The sequence below is a fragment of the Rhinopithecus bieti genome, unplaced genomic scaffold (assembly GCF_001698545.2).
Source record: "Rhinopithecus bieti isolate Rb0 unplaced genomic scaffold, ASM169854v2 scaffold_15776, whole genome shotgun sequence".
NCBI classification, from domain to species: Eukaryota; Metazoa; Chordata; class Mammalia; order Primates; family Cercopithecidae; genus Rhinopithecus; species Rhinopithecus bieti.
Genome location: NW_016808836.1, coordinates 2,380,384 through 2,397,061, shown reverse-complemented (window position 1 = coordinate 2,397,061; position 16,678 = coordinate 2,380,384). Strand labels below are relative to the sequence as shown.

Sequence of the window (16,678 nt, the reverse complement as noted above, 5' to 3'; positions counted from 1 at the left end):
TTTTTGTTTTTGTGTTTGTTTTGTTTTGTTTTGTTTTGTTTTATTGAGACGGAGTCTTGCTCTGTCGCCCAGGCTGGAGTGCGGCGGCCGGATCTCGGCTCACTGCAAGCTCTGCCTCCCGGGTTTACGCCATTCTCCTGCCTCAGCCTCCCGAGTAGCTGGGACTGTAGGCGCCCGCCACCTCGCCCGGCTAGTTTTTTTTTTTTTTTTTTTTTTTTGTATTTTTTAGTAGAAACGGGGTTTCACCGTGTTAGCCAGGATGGTCTCGATCTCCTGACCTCGTGATCCACCCGCCTCGGCCTCCCAAAGTGCTGGGATTACAGGCTTGAGCCACCGCGCCCGGCCTTGTGTTTGTTTTTTTGACAGGATCTCACTATGTTGACCAGGCTGGTCTCAAACTCTGGGGCTCAAGCAATCTGCCTACCTCGGCCTCCCAAAGTGCTGGTACCGCAGGTGTAAGCCCCCATGCCCAGCTGGCTTCTATCTTTATTGTCTCATCTCTCTCTAGATCTGGTAGGTCTTTCTCTCTCTCAAACTGATTCCCATCTTCCTGTAGCCATGTAGATTTTCATTGTCACCTTTGTGTCTGCCTCCCCCTCTCTCTGTCTCTCTGATTTCTCTCCCTCTCTCTCAAACTGTCACTCTCTCTGTCTGCATCCCTGGCTTACTCTGTCTCTATATCTCCATGTCTTTTTTCATTTCTCTCTTTTTTTTCTTTCTTTTTTTTTTTTTAGACAGAATCACATTCTGTCATCCAGGCTGGAGTGCAGTGGCACCATCTTGGCTCACTGCAGCCTCTGCCTCCTAGATTCAAGCGATTCTTGAACCTCAGCCTCCCAAATAGCTGGGACTACAGGCACATGCCACCACACCCAGCTAATTGTTCTGTATTTTTAGTAGACGGGGGGTTTCACCATGTTGGCCAGGCTGGTCTGAAACTCCTGACCTCAAGTGATCTGCCCACCTCAGCCTCCCAGAGTGCTGGGATTACAGGTGTGAGCCACCGTGTCCAACATTTTTCTATTTCTCTATTCATCTCTGTCTCTTTCCCATTCTGTTTCTTTGTCTGCCTCTCTTGTCCATCTCTGTATCTTTCTCTCACTCTCTCTCTCGTTCTCTCTTTTTGTCTTCCTGGCTTTCTCTTTATCTTCTTCTATCTCTGCCCTTCCCTCTCCAGCTCCAGCTGTCTGTCAACGCTTTCAGCGTCTGTATCCTCCCCTCCCTCCTGGCACTCCACCCGCATCCGCGGCCCCCGCCTGGCACCTGCATCTCCTCCATCCAGTCCACCATGTACACCATCTCCTGGAAGACCTTCTGCAGGGCCAGGTTCTGCTCGAGCCGTGTCCGCCGGGCACCCACAAGCCCAGTTAGCAGGGCCCACTGGCGCAGGACGCTGTCACGCTGGGCTGCCACCCGCCGGATATCGTAGTAGCCTTCGGCTGCCAATGCCTGGGCCAGCTCTGCCACACCCTGTACCCGCTCCTCGTAGGCTGCAATGTCTGCCTCGATCGCTTCGTGTTTCTTCATGGCTGCCTCCACTGCGGGCAACTCATACCCAAAGTTGTCCTGGGGCAGTGAGCCAGACACTCACCCATGCTGCCTCAGCAGTCCACCTGTTACCTTGACCCTGTGTGACCCTGGGGACTCCCCCTCCATTACCTTGGAGACCGGCCCTGCCCTCCCTAGTTATCCTGGAGACCAGCCCCGCCCTCCCCTGTTACCCAGGTAACCTGGAGACCAGCCCCACCCTCCACTGTTACCTTGGAGACCAACCCCACCCTCCCTTGTTACCCTGGAGACCAGCGCCACCCTCCACAGTTACTCTAAAGACCAACTCCCCTCCCCTGTTGCCCTGGAGATCAGCCCATCTTCCACAGTTACCTTGGAGACCAGCCCCATCCTCCCTTGTAGCCCTGGAGACCAGTGCCACCCTCTCCAGTTACCCTGGAGATCAACCCCACCCTCCCCTGTTGTCCTGGAGACCAATCCAATCTTCCCCAGTTACCCTGGAGAACAGACCCACCTCCTCTGTTGCCCTAGAGACCAACCCCACTTTCCCGTTTCCCTGGAGACCAGCCCCACTCTCTCCAGTTACCCTGGAAACAAGTCCCACCCTCCTGTTACATCTCTAACCTTAAACTTGTTACTCAGGAAACAGGCCCATGCTTCCCCTGTCCTGGAGATTAGGGACCAGGTTTACCTGACTCTGTTACTTAGGAAACCAATTCTATCCTCTAGAGTTACCCTAGACACAAGATACAACCTCTCTTGTCATTTAAAACACTCCCCCTATTGCTGAAAAGACTAATTCTGCCCTTTCTAGTTACCCTGAAGACCAGCCTCACTCTCCCATTACCCTGGAGATCTGGCCCATTCCCCTCACCCAACAATGACTTAGAAGACCAAGTCTCCCTTCCCGTCCTCATTTATCACCAGGAAACTAATCTAACTCTTCCCTGTTGCCTAGGAGATCAAGTCTCCCTCTTTGGTCCCAGGACCATCAGCCCCGCTCTCCCTCCCTTTCCCCCGGAGCCAAGCCCTACACCTTGTACCTGGGAGACCAGACGCTGGTTCTCATTCAGCCAGCTCTCTCTCATAGCCACCTTGTGGTCAAACCTCTGTGCCAGTAGTTCCAGCTTCTCCTGCCGAATCAGCTCAGCCCGTAGGGCAGCCTCCCGCTCATGCTCAGCCTTCTCCAGCTCACCCCATGCCTGCAGGAGATGGGAGGAGGCAGTCAGACTCTGACAGCTCCCCACAGTTTAATGGTCTTGACTTAGTCCGAGGCCACTCATAGCATTATGGCAACTTCATGCAAATCGGAAAACATGTTGCTTCTTTATGACACTTTACTACTGAAAAACTGTCAGAATGAGTATCTAATCCATCATGCCTACAATGTGAATGACTCCCTTGAGCAGTGTGCAACCTATACAACTCCACAGTGCAACTCCACCTCTCCCCTGCATCCGTGGCCTTACCTTGTCAATATCCCAGATGCCACAGCCCTCCCGAGGCACAAAGAGGCGACGGTTGCAGGCACGCAGTTTGCTCTGGATGCTGAAGAGCAGCACCTCTAGGTTCCCCTTCTCCTGGAACCTGAAGGGGCATGAGCTCAGGAGCCCTGCCGTCATGCCACCCCTTCCCACCCTCCCTCCAGAGCTGGGCCTCACTTGACAGGCTTCTCCAGCGTGCAATAGGCCGTGAAAGCCTGGAGTTGCTGCTGCACCCCACTTAAGGAGTTGGCAAATTTCTGGTTGCTGATGAGGCCCACGGTGCGGTGAATCCAGGCCAGCAGCTCGGCCGCCAGCTCCTCGTAGCGTTCTATGATCTTACCCACCTCCAACACCTGGTCCAAGACCTGACACAGCAGAGGAAGCGGGGGTCAGCCTCATCCCACCCATGCCTGCCGCCAGCTCCCAGCTTCCCACTCACCCACTCCTTGGCTCCTTATACCTTCCCGATACGCTTCCCCTCCACAGCCAGAGCCTTCATCTTGGAGAAATAGTGGTAGAAAGAGACTACGTAGGTGATGATGGACTTCTCATCTGGAGCCTCCATGTTCACATCTGGAGGGAAGAGGGAGTGGGAAACAAGACAGTAGGCACTTTGACAGAGTGCTTGAAGGTATTGGGTGCAGGGATGGAGAAGCCACTCTCACTAGCTGTGTGACCTTGGGCAAGATAATTAGCCTCTCTGTTCCTCAGGTTTTGTCAAATAGAAATCTACCTCCTGGGATTAAATAGTGCCTGACACATATAAACCACCATAGAGAAATAGCTATACTTTTCTTTTCTCTTTTTTTAAGATGGGGTTTTGCTCTTGTTGCCCAGGCTGGAGTGCAATGGCATGATCTTGCCTCACTGTAACCTCCACCTCCCAGGTTCAAGCGATTCTCCTGTCTCAGTCTCCCAAGTAGCTGGGGTTACAGGCATGCGCCACCATGCCTGGCTAATTTTGTATTTTTAGCAGAGACAGGGCTTCACCCTGTTGGTCAGGCTGGTCTCGAACTCCTGACCTCAGGCGATCCGCCCACCTCGGCCTCCCAAAGTGCTGGCATTACAGATGTGAGCCACGGTGCCCAGCCTACACTTGTTTCTTGAACACATCATTCTACCGTCCACCTCAGGGCCTTTGCATGTGCTGTTCTCACTGTCTGGAGCACTGTTCCTCTTCTGTGTTCCTAATTCCCGCTTATGCTTCAGAACTCAACTCAACTTTTTACTTTTTTTTTTTTCAAGAGATGGAGTCTGGCTCTGGCTCTGTTGTCCAGGCTGAAGCACAGTGGTGCAATCATAGGTCACTGCAGCCTCAAACTCCTAGGTTCAAGCAATCCTCCCACCTCAGCCTCCTGAGTAGTCAGAACTAAAGGTGTGCACCACCATGCCTGGCTCACCTCAAATGTCCTTAGACAAGCTTCCGTGTTCACTGTGTCTATAGTTGGTAATCCTCATGTTATTCTCCTCTTAGCATCTTATGATGTCCTTCCCAGAATGTATCACAATTTGTAATTACCTACTCACTTACGTGATTATGTCATTATCTAGAGCTCGAGCTTCATGAGGACAAAACTATGCCTATTTTATTTTCTTTTATTCTATTCTTTTCTTTTCTTTTCTTTTTTTGAGGCAGAGTCTCAAGCTGTCGCCCAGGCTGGAGCACAATGGCGTGATCTTGACCTACTGCAACCTCTGCCTCCCAGGTTCAAGCGATTCTCATGCCTCAGCCTCCCAAGTAGCTGAGATTACAGGCACGCACCACCACGCCCAGCTAAGTTTTTGTAATTTTTTTTTAATAGACTTTTTCTTTTTTATAAAATAGAGACAGGGTCTCACTGTGTTGCCCAGGCTGATCTTGAACTCTTGGGCTGAAACAATCCTCCTGCCTCAGCCTCCCATAGTGCTGGGACTATAGGCATGGGCCACTATGCCCGGCCATATGCCTGTCTTAGTTACCACTGTTCTGCCTTCCCCGGCACACAGTAGATGCTAAATAAAAATTTGGTTAGCTTACAAATGGTGCACGAGGCTTGATGTCAAGAAACAGGCTTTGGGGGCAGCATCCACTTGAATCCCAGTTCAACACTTACTGCATGTCCTTAGAAAATAATCTGGCTTCTCTGAGCCTCAGTTTCCCCATTGTTATAATAAAGATGATCATGGTTCCTGCCTCCTGGGAACAATGTAAGTATTAGAAAGACCAGCCTGGCACAGAGGGGAAGCTCAACAAATTCTAACATCATTTTAATTGGTTGTTGTTTTTGCTTTTTGAGTCGGGATCTGGAGTGCAGTGTTGCAATCAGAGCTCACTGCAGCTTAAACTCCTGGGCTAAAGTGATCCTCCTGCCTTGGCCTCCTGTGTAGCTGGGACTACAGGTGTGTGCCACCATGCTCAGCTAAGATTTTTCATTTCTTTCTTTTTTTTTTTCTTTTTTTTTTTTTTTTTTTTTTTTTCCCTTTTTTTTTTTTTTTTTTTTTTTTCCGTAGAAATGGGATTTTGCTATGTTGCCCAGGCTGGTCCTGAACTTCTGGCCTCAAGCGATCCTCTTGCCTTAACCTCCCAAAGTGCTGGGATTACAGGCATGAGCCATCACCATGCCCGATTGATATCATTTTAATTTACCCATTGGATGCACAACAGTATACCTGGCCTTTATTCTTCACTGTGTTGTCCAACTGACATCCATTAGCACCTACTATGTACCAGGCACTGAGCATAGGATACAGCCATAAGAGGCAGGGTAGAGGACTGATTAAAACCATGAATTCTGGAGCCATAAGGTCTGGTTTCCTGATTTTCAGTGTGATGCTGGGCAAGTGACGTCACATCCCTGAGCTGTCATTCTCATCACTTTAGAAGACAGGTTAAGCCAGGAATGTGACTCAGGCCTGTAATCCCAGGCACTTTGGGAGGTCAAGGTGGGAGGATCGCTTGAGTCCAGGAGTTTGAGACCAGCCTGGGCAACATAGTGAGACCCCATCTCTAAAAAAAAAAAAAAAAATCAAAAATTAGCTGAGCATGGTGGTGCACACCTATAGCCCCAGCTACTCAGGAGGCTGAGGTGGAAGGATCGCTTGAGCACAGAAGGTTGAAGCTTCAGTGAGCCAAGATCAGACCACTGCACTCCAGTCTGGGCAACACAGTGAGACCCTGTTTCAAAAATAATAATAATAATTAAACAGGGTTTAAATATTAAATTCAGTTGGATAAAAAAATAAATAAGTAGGCCAGGTGCGGTAGCTCATGCCTGTAATCCCAGCTCTTTGGGAGGACGAGGCGAGCAGATCACTTGAGGTCAGGAGTTTGAGACTAGCCTGGCCAACAATGGTGAAACCCCATCTCTGCTAAAAATACAAAAAAAAATAGCCAGGCTTGGTGGCATGCACCTGTAGTCCCAGTTACTTGGGAGGCTGAGGCAGGAGAATCACTTGAACCTGGGAGGTGGAGGTTGCAGTGAGCTGGGATCGCCGCCACTGCATGCCAGTCTGTGACAGAACAAGACTGTCTCAAAAAATAAATAAATAAATATAAGAATAATAAATAAGTGAATAAAAACAAATAAGTAAAATAAAATGGCCAGGTGCAGTGACTCACACCTATAATTCCAACAGTTTAGGAGGCTGAAGTGGGCAGATCACCTGAGGTCAGAAGTTTGAGACCAGCCTGGGCAACATGGTGAAACTCCATCTCTACTAAAAATACAAAAATTAGCCAGGTGTGATGGCACACGCTTGTAGTCCCAGCTACTTGGGAGGCTGAGATGGGAGAATCACTTGAGCCTGGGAGGCTGAGGTTGCAATGAGCCGAGATCATGCCACTGCACTCCGCCTGGGCAACAGAGCCAGACTCTGTCCCAATAAATACATACATACATACATACATACATAAATACATAAATAAAATAAAATAAAACAGGGTTGATAAATTCTCTCTAACCAGGTCAGTGTGAAGATGAAAGTGAATAGCTCTGATAAAGTTCCCAGCCAGGTATTTGGCAGACAGTAGAGCTCAGAGGAAGGGACCAGTTTGATTCGGAATGGGAGATGGGTGTCAGGGCTGATCCTGGATTGGGGCTGAGGCTGAAGTCAGGGATGGGGTTAGGGATAGACTGGAAAAGGAAAAGCAGCTGAGGATGAGGATGGAGTTGTAGGAGAGGTAGACATGGGGATGGGCTAGGGCGAAATGAGGTTGGAAATGGATTAGCGCAGGGATAGGAATGGAGCTGGAGCTGAAGATGTGGGGATGGAGACACTTGAAGATGGGGTGGCATTAGGGGTGGCGATGGCGTTGGAGGTGCCATTGGGTTTGGGGCTGGGGTAGGGGACTGGGAGTTGGTTTTGGGGGAGATGGTTGAAAGCGGGGTTGGGGAGGGTGTTGGGGATGGGAGGAAATTGCTAATGGGGAAGAGGAGGGGTTACTTTGGGACAGGGTTGAGGATGAGAGAGGAAGAGGTGTGAGGATGGAACGTGGGAGAGATCGCACAGGAGGAAGGGGAGGCAGAAGGGGAGGAGGCTGAGGAGAGAGTTGGGATTTGGAGAGATCTCAGGATTTGGGATGGTGCTGGGGTGGCATGGAGTTGAGTTTGACATGGCATTGGGGTTGGGAGTCCCTCAAGAGGAAGTCCGGGCTGGGCCCGCGCGAGACTCACCTTCAGGATCCAGCAGCCTCGCCAGCCCCAGGTGCTGCTCAGCTGTGCGGAAGGCTCTCTGCAGGTTGTAGTTGGCGTTGGACTTGGTGAGTTTGCTGAAGTCCACGAGATCCGGCCTGGGCAGGGGCACAGAGCAGGCAGGCAGCAGGCAGGCTCCAGAGCCGGCGGGCAAGCAGGGAGGAAGTCACCCTTGTCTGAGCACCACCCAGGGTAAGGGGCACAAGGGCACAATCTAGCCAACAGGCACACTGTGTGTGCTGTGCAGCATTTAGCCATGATGTGAATGTGATGGACGCAGGCATGTCTCTGTGGGTTCCCAGGAATGTGTGTGTGCATGTGCATTTGTAGCTGGGCCGGCCTGTGCACACAGACGAATGGGTAGGCCAGCCTGAGTGTGCTTGGAAGAGATGAGCTCACATGGTGCATGCCTGTGTATGTCTATGAAGTCCTATGACAATACGAGTGTGTACAGCCCTTATGTGTGTTGTGTAAGGACACATGTACTTCTTTTCTTTTTTCTTTTTCTTTTTTTTTTTTTTTTTGAGATGCAGTCTCACTCTGTCACCCAGGCTGGAGTGCAGGAGTGCGATCTCAGCTCACTGCAACCTCCGTCTCCAGGGTTCAAGCAATTCTCCTGCCTCGGCCTCCCAAGTAGCTGGGATTACAGATGTGCACCACCACGCCCTGCTAATTCCACTAATTTTTATATTTTTAGTAGAGACAGGGTTTCACCATGTTGGCCAGGCTGGTCTCGAACTCCTGAACCCAAGTGATCCACGTGCCTAGGCTTCCCAAAGTGCCGGGATTACAGGTGTGAGCCACTGTGCCTGGCCAGGACACATGTACCAGTGGACATATATATGCTTACTTTGGGGGTTCTTACGTGGTGTTATGCAGTGGTTAGAAGTGTGGGGACCAGAGCCAGTTCGTCAGAGCTTGAGCCCCAGCTTGATCACATCCTGGTTGTGTCACTCTGGGTGAGCTACTGCGTTTCTCTGTGCTTTGGTTTCTTCTAAAATGGAGATAATAATAGTACCTGCCGGCCAGGCATAGTGGCTCATGCCTGTAATCCCAGCACTTTGGAAGGCTAAGTCAGGCAGATCACTTGAGGTCAGGAGTTTGAAACCAGCCTGGCCCAAATGATGAAACTCCATCTCCAGTAAACATACAAAATTAGCCAGGCATGGTGGCACACGCCTGTAATCCCAGCTACTTTGGAGGCCGAGGATCACCTGAGGTCAGGAATTCAAGACCAGCCTGGCCAACATGGTGAAACCTCATCTCTACTAAAAATAAAACAATTATCTGGGTGTGGTGGTGGGCGCCTGTAATCCTAGCTACTCAGGAGGCTGAGGCAGGAGAATCGCTTGAATCTGGGAAGCAGAGGTTGCAGTGAGCTGAGATCGTGCCACTGCACTCCAGCCTGGGCAACAGAGTGAGACTCACCCTCAAAATAAATAAATAAATAAAATAGTACCTGCCCACAGGTGGATCGGACACATTGAATGGATACATTGACTATTGAATGCTTTAGTGGGAAGCACTTAGAACAGTTCCTGTGCATAGAAAATACTGAGCAAATGTCACCTAGTGTGAGGATGACCCTGGTGCAGCTTCTGAGTATCTGTGTATGGAGGTGGGTCTGGGCTTCCCCATGTGTGTACGAGTGTGTGTAGGTGTAAGAGGCAGGGATTGTGAGTGGACAGGTGTCCGCAGCAGAAAAAGCTGGATTCTGGCTTCTGCTACACCACCACAAGCCCCTTCCTGCACCTGAGACTCAGTTTCCCCGATATGTCATGTGGACGATGATGATGTGTGTATAATTTGTGTGGGTGTCTGATCCTCAGCCATTTCAATGGCAGGCCCCAAGTTATCAATCCGTGGGTGTACAGGGACGGGGACTCTAAGGGCTCACTTTGAGGAAGCATTTTCTTTTCTTTTCTTTTCTTTTCTTTTCTTTTCTTTTCTTTTCTTTTCTTTTCTTTTCTTTTGGGTGGGGGTAGGGGTGGAGTCTGACTGTTGTCCATGCTGGAGTGCAGTGGCACAATCTTGGCTCATTGCAACCTCCACCTCTTAGGTTCAAGCGATTCTCCTGCCTCAGCCTCCCCGGTAGCTGGGATTACAGGAGTGCACCACTATGCCTGGCTAATTTTTTTTTTTTTTTTTTTTTTTTTAGTAGAAATGGGGTTTTGCCATGTTGGCCAGGCTGGTCTTGAACTCCTGACATCAGGTGATCCGCCCGCCTCAGCCTCCCAAAGTGCAGGGATTACAAGCGTGAGCCACCGTGCCCAGCCTGAGAAAGCATTTTCTGATAGGAGGAGGTGCTGGGTACATAGCAACATGGACAGTGACAGGGGACTGAGCTTCCTATCCTGCAGGCAGGCTGTGCACGTGTGTGGGTATCTGTGTGTGTGCACACATCTGTGCGAGGGCTTGTGTGTGCCCATGTGTGCACAGGGTACGTGGCCTGGGCAGGAGCCTATGTGGGTGTCCCTGTGTGTAAATGTGCAGGACATGTGTATGAAGGGAAAGAAAAGTGTATGTGCGTGTAGAGGTGAAGGGATAGGTCTTTATGTCTGTGTGTGCCATCTACACACGTACACGTACAGGTGTGCAGCTGCGGGGATATGGGAGGGTGCAGGGCAGGGCTGGGCTGCCCCATGCCAAGTGGTACCTGTGCCGGTGAATGAGGGCATTGAAGGCCAAGCCGTCCCGCCAGCTGGTGGTGAAATTCTGGATGTTTACCTCAGGGTAACTGGAAGTGTGAAGGGAGAAATGGAGGCAGAGATGGGGAGAGTTAGGAGGGAAGAAAGAGGGAAAAAGAGGGAGACCGAATGATAGGGAAGGAAGGTGAGAGAGAGGGGGTAGAACATCAAAAGATATATGGGTGGGTGGGTGTTGGGTGGTTAGAGAGAGAGATAGGTAGATACATAGATAGATGATAGATAGGAGATAGATAGATAGATAGATAGATAGATAGATAGATAGATAGATAGATAGAGGTTGATAGATGATAGATATATAGATTGATAGAAGATAGACAGATAGATAGATAGATAGATAGATAGATAGATAGATAGATAGATAGATGGCAGGAGAAGAGAGAAAAAGAAGCAAAAGAAAGAAGAGAGAAGAGAGGGAAGGAGAGAAGGAGGAAGCAGAGAGATAACAAGACAGGGAGAGAGCAAGATATAGACAGAGATGGGGAGAGAAAGGAGAGGAGAGAGAAAGGAGACATGAAGGAAGAGAAAAGGGAAGGAGGAAAGGAGAGAAGGAGGGAGGAGAAAAGAGATAAGCACAAGGAAAAGCAGACATAGAGATAGACAGACACATGGAGAAACAGATGGCAAAAGTCCCCATGATCTCCCTTGCAAGACAGACAGCCCAGAAGGATGAGAGTCAGAGAAGCCCACCTCCATCCCATACCTGCCCCTCCCTCCATCCTCCTAGGGGCTGCTCTACAGAGGACAATTGAGTTTCAGGTCTTACTGCTCCCTACAGGGCAGAGAGTTGGGGGCCCAAGGGAACCTGCCCAGTAGAGCCTGCACTCCACCCCGCCACCAGCTCAGCCACACTGAAGGGACCCAGGACTTTGAACTTTCCTGTGTATGCCCTGTGAGGCAGAAGGGTGATGCTCATAGCGGGAGAGGGTGGCCTGAGCTTAGACATAGCACTGAAGGTCCACATAGGTGAATGTGAGATCTCTTGAAATGTAGGATGAAATGGGATGGGGGACAGAGAGAAGAGAGCAGGCTGGGGACAGTTCACCTCTTTCCAGCACTGGTCTCTGAGGAGTCCAAGAGCTCTATTTTATTTTTATTTATTTATTTGTTTGTTATTTATTTTCCAGACAGGGTCTTGCTCTGTAGCCTAGGCTGGAGTGCAGTAGCATGATTGTAGCTCACTGTACCCTTGAACTCCTGGACTCAAATAATCCTCCCATCTCAGCCTCCTGAGAACCTGAGAAGCTATGACTATAGACATGTGTCCAACAACAACAACAACAACAAACCAACTTTTTGTAGAGATGGGGTCTTGCTATGTTGCCTAGGCTGGTCTCAAAGCCCTAGCCTCAAGTAATCCTTCCACCTCATTCTCCCAAAGTGATAGGCATGAGACACTGTGCCCAGTGAGGCCAAGAGTTCTACATTTGAAACTGGGTGGGGCGCAGTGGTCCCAGCTACTTAGGAGGCTGAGAAGGGAGGATCACTGGAACCTAGGAGGTCAAGGCTTCAGTGAGCTATGATCGTGCCACTGCACTCCAGCCCGGGTGACAGAGCAAGACCCTGTCTCTAAGTAAATAAATACATTTGAACCTGTCCTTCCAGCATGTTAGGAAGGATTATTAGTCAAGGCTGGAGAAGTGGATATATTTTATTTACCAGTTGATTAGCTTCAGATGTAACTTTTTGACTCTGAAGACATGGGCTGCCTCTTGAGCTCTTGTCTGGGAAGGAACTGTAGAGGTTAGGGGACCACTTGCCTAACCTCCTAAGGAAGGTGGTGGGGGTGCTTACCCAGCTGTCTTCATCTGACACCACAAGAGCAGAGCATCCTTAGCTGAGCGTGTCTCTCTGTTGTCCTCAGTCTCAATTTTGATGACTTGAATCTGTGAAGATACAAAAAATGGCTACCAGGGCCTGGAGAGCTTGAGGCTTGGAGACACCCCCCACTCACCATCTGCTACCAGAGAGGGTGGCAGGTGACAGATGAGATGGGGGAGGCAGCTTCTAGCTTGGAGTCGGGGTTCAGGAGTGTGAGGATAAGTTCTGGAGTGGGCCAGGACATCCACAATTATGGGAGCAGTTAGGACTCAGGTCTCAGTTTCCAAGGAAGCCTCCAAACTGAGCATCTGGGCCACTTTCTTGGTCTAAGTCACTGCTGTCTCCTGCCCAGGCTAGTGTGGTGGCCTTCATGCTGATCTCCCCACTCCTGCATCCACAATCTGTTACCCACATGGCAGAGAGAGGGACCCTGCGAACACTCAAATCAGATCCTTGCTCCTCTTATCAACACCCTCCGTATCTCTGTTTCATTCAAGGTAAAATTGAAAGTTCCCATGATCACCCTTCAGTAAATTGATGACCTCATCTTCAACAGCTCACTCCACTCCATACCTGCTGGCCTCTTCCCTGAATCACGAGCATTCTCCCTCCTTGGTCCTTTAGCACTGGCTGTTCCCTCTAACTGGAACATCCTTTCCCCAAGTCCTACATGGCTCCAACCTCCTTCAGGTCTTTACTCAAATGTGACCTTCTCTCTAAGGCCTTCACTGACCATTTGATTTTAAATCTCATCACATACCCAAATTTCATATCCCCTTCACTGTTTTATTATCTTCTTAGCATTTACCACAGCCTATACATTTTATCTTTTCATCAGATTTACTGCTTTCCCCACTAAAATGGAAAAGCTCCAGGACCACAGGGATGTTTACCTGTTTTGTGCACTGTTGTATCTCACTTAGTAGTGTTTGATAAAGCTCTGAATGGCCTAGAATCTAGAGTGGATTCTAGAGCCTAAGGTGGATATCTGAGACTTGGGTCCTGGATTTAGGAACTAGGTTTGGGATGTGGGTTTCAAGGGAAAGAACCAAGACCCTTCCAAGGAGGTCCCAGCCTGTACTGCAAGGCTCCAGCTGCCAGCAGTGATCTCCCACTCTCATGATCTCATTCCTCAATTTCGTACTGACAGTGTCTGTACCTGTCTCCAGTGTCTCTTTGTCCCCTGAGCTCCATGCCCAGGACCCAGTGGACTCCCAGATGTCCCCCAGCTCTCCAATGTCCTGGACCCATAACCAGTGGACCCATTTCAAACTGGCCCTCAGGGTGTTCCTCAAACCTGCTCCTTCTACCTGTCCCTGTCTCAGGGCAGCCCCATCATCCTCTAGTCCCCAGGTCAGAGCTCTGAGTCTTCCCCTGGACACCCTCTCCCTCTCCCCTCCCATAAGGCCTGTGTACTCCACTCCCTGAGTGTCTCCCCAGCCCCTGCCCCCTTTTGCCTCCACATAGTCCCACCCTGATCCAACTTCATCCTCCTCCCTGGGCTCCTGGCTCCCAATGTTGGTGAACAGCTCCAACCCAGAGGGATCTTTCTTTCCTTCCTTCTTCCCTCCCTCCCTCCCTCCCTCCCTCCCTTCCTTCCTTCCTTCCTTCCTTCCTTCCTTCCTTCCTCCCTTCCCTCCCTCCCTCCCTCCTTCACTCTCTCTCTCTTTCTTTCTTTCTCTTTACTTTTTCTTTCTTTTCTTTCTTTTTTTTTTTGAGACAGAGTCTCGCTCTGTCGCCTAGGCTGGAGTGCAGTGGCGCAATCTAGGCTCACTGCAAGCTCCACCTCCCGGATTCATGCCATTCTCCTGCCTCAGCCTCCCGAGTAGCTGGGACTACAGGCGCCCACCACCATGCCCAGCTAATTTTTTGTATTTTTAGTAGAGACGGGATTTCACCGTGTTAGCTAGAATGGTCTTGATCTCCTGACTTCGTGATCCACCCGCCTCAGCCTCCCAGAGTGCTGGGATTACAGGCGTGAGCCACCGCGCCTGGCTCTTTTCTTTCTTTTCTTTCCTTTCTTCCTTTCTTTCTTTTCTTTTTGAGATGGGGTTTCGCTTTTGTTGCCCAGGCTACAGCGCAATGGTGCGATCTCAGCTCACTGCAACCTCTGCCTCCCAGGTTCAAGCGATTCTCCTGCCTCAGCCTCCTGAGTAGCTGGGACCACAGGCACGCACCACCACCATACCCAGCTAATTTTTTAAAAATTTTAAAGGTCTCATTAAGTTGGCCAGGCTGGTCTCACACTCCTGGCCTCAGTGTTCCTCCCACCTCAGCCTCCCAAAGTGCTGGGATTACAGGCCACTTCACCTGGCCCTGCATAGCTTTTTACACTTCTTCTCTAACTAGAACTGGTCCTTTTTCCATACATGTCTTCTTTAAATATTTATGTATTTATTATGCATCATTATGCATTGGATCCCTCTCTCGTCCACCAGTGTTTTGCCATTAAGCCCGTGGCTGCCCAGGCACAGTGGCTCATGCCTATAATCCCAGCACTTTGGGAGGCTGAGGCGGGTGGATCACTTGAGGCGAGGAGTTCGAGACCAGCCTAGCCAACATGGCAAAACACTGTCTCTACTATTATTCATTGTTCTTCTCACCACAATGTAAGCTCCTAAAAGGCACATCTTTGTCTATTTGTCTCTATACTGGATTAAGATTGCCTGGATTCTAATTTCAACTCCAACACCCAGCTATGTGTGATCCTGGGCAGATGACACCTCCTATCTGGGCTTCCATTTCCTCACTGGCAAAATGGGCTAATAAATAGTGTCTAATTTATGGGGTTGCTATGTGTATTAAATGTCAAGTGCTTAGAACAGTGTTTGGAACAGGGTGGATACAACATGATTATCGTGATGGTGGTGATATGACAATTACTTTCATCATTATTTTCATCCCTACCACCTGGAATAGGATTCCAGCATATTAGGATATTACTGGCCGGGCACGGTGGCTCAAGCCTGTAATCCCAGCACTTTGGGAGGCCGAGACAGGCGGATCACAAGGTCAGGAGATCGAGATCATCCTGGCTAACACGGTGAAACCCCGTCTCTACTAAAACTACAAAAAATTAGCCGGGCCTGGTGGTGGGCGCCTGTAGTCCCAGCTACTCAGGAGGTTGAGGCAGGAGAATCGCGTGAACCCGGTAGATGGGGCTTGCAGTGAGCAGAGATCACGCCACAGCACTCCAGCCTGGGCCACAGAGAGAGATTCCATCTCAAAAAAAAAAAAAAAAAAGGATATTATTGGAAAGAATGAATGAATAGGTAAATGGTGGGGGAATGCCTTCCTAAATCCTACTGTTGCAAGGCTTGGCAGGGGCCACTCGAGGGTCACCTGGAAGCGCAGGATGATGGTCCAGACCAGCCCCAGCGTCAGCCGGTGATTCCCATCCACGATGTCATGCGAACCCACGTTCTCCAGGTGCACACGCTGCTCCTTCAGAAACTGCAGCGCCTTGTCCACGTTCTCCAGTGAGTGGATCCGCATGCGGCCGCGCGTGGGCCTGGGCTAGGACGACAGGGGCGGTGGGCGATCGGGGGTCTGGACAGACAGGAGCATGGCTCCCTCGGCCCCGCCCCTTCCAAAGAAGCCGCCTCCCATGACCACGCCCCCTACGTGTCCAGGATCAGGCTATCCTCTTCTCATTTCAACTAAGACGCAGGACTCAGTCCTTCTAAAGAAGCTCTGCCCCGTCCCACAGCCAGACCCTTTCAACAGTCACATCCCTTCAAGGCTTATTCACGTCCCTGGCTCTGCCCCTTCCACAGGCGCCCCACTTCCAACCTGACAACTACGCCCCCTCATCATGAAGCCCCGCCCTCCTAGCCCATAGCCACAGCCCTGGCCCTAGCATTGGATCCCTCTCTCGTCCACCAATGTTTTGCCGCTAATCCCATGGCCGCCCGAGCACGGTGGCTCACGCCTGTAATCCCAGCACTTTGGGAGGCCGAGGTGGGTGGTTCACTTGAGGCGAGGAGTTCGAGACCAGCCTGGCCAGCAAGGCAAAACACTCTCTCTACTAAAAATACAAAAATTAGCCAGGCGTGGCAGCGCGCTCCGGCGAGTCCAGCTACTCGGGAGGCTGAGGCAGGAGAATCATTTGAACCCGGGAGGCGGAGGCTGCAGTGAGCCGAGATCGTGCCACTGCACTCCAGTCTGGGTGAGGGAGCGAGACTTCGTCTAAAAAAAAAAATCCTGTGTCACACCCCTCGCTGCCTCTGCCTCACTGCTTCCCTTTATGGTCCCTACCCAGAGCCACGCCCATTCCAATTAAGCTCCGCCCTGCCCCAGTGATCTTCCCCATGTTTATAGCTCACTTCCAACAGCGTTGGTTCCTACTCTTTTTTTTTTTTTTTTTTTTTTTTTTTTTTTTTTTTTTTTTTTGCTTTTGTTGTTGTTGTTTTTGAGACGGAGTCTCGCTCTGTCGCCCAGGCTGGAGTGCAGTCGTGCGATCTTGGCTTACTGCAACCTCCGCCTCCTG

The 16,678-nt window shown here is 50.3% G+C and overlaps 1 protein-coding gene across 1 annotated transcript in view; it reads right to left on the bottom strand.

Annotated features, from left to right (window-relative positions):
* The window catches only part of SPTBN4 (spectrin beta, non-erythrocytic 4), a 114,870-nt gene that overhangs the window by 72,823 nt on the left and 25,369 nt on the right, over positions 1-16,678 (bottom strand). The window contains 9 exon segments of the mRNA XM_017887463.1: positions 1,264-1,566; positions 2,553-2,711; positions 2,979-3,096; positions 3,171-3,358; positions 3,454-3,566; positions 7,646-7,761; positions 10,320-10,400; positions 12,163-12,254; positions 15,532-15,705. Of these exon segments, the coding sequence (XP_017742952.1) occupies positions 1,264-1,566; positions 2,553-2,711; positions 2,979-3,096; positions 3,171-3,358; positions 3,454-3,566; positions 7,646-7,761; positions 10,320-10,400; positions 12,163-12,254; positions 15,532-15,705 (1,344 nt within the window).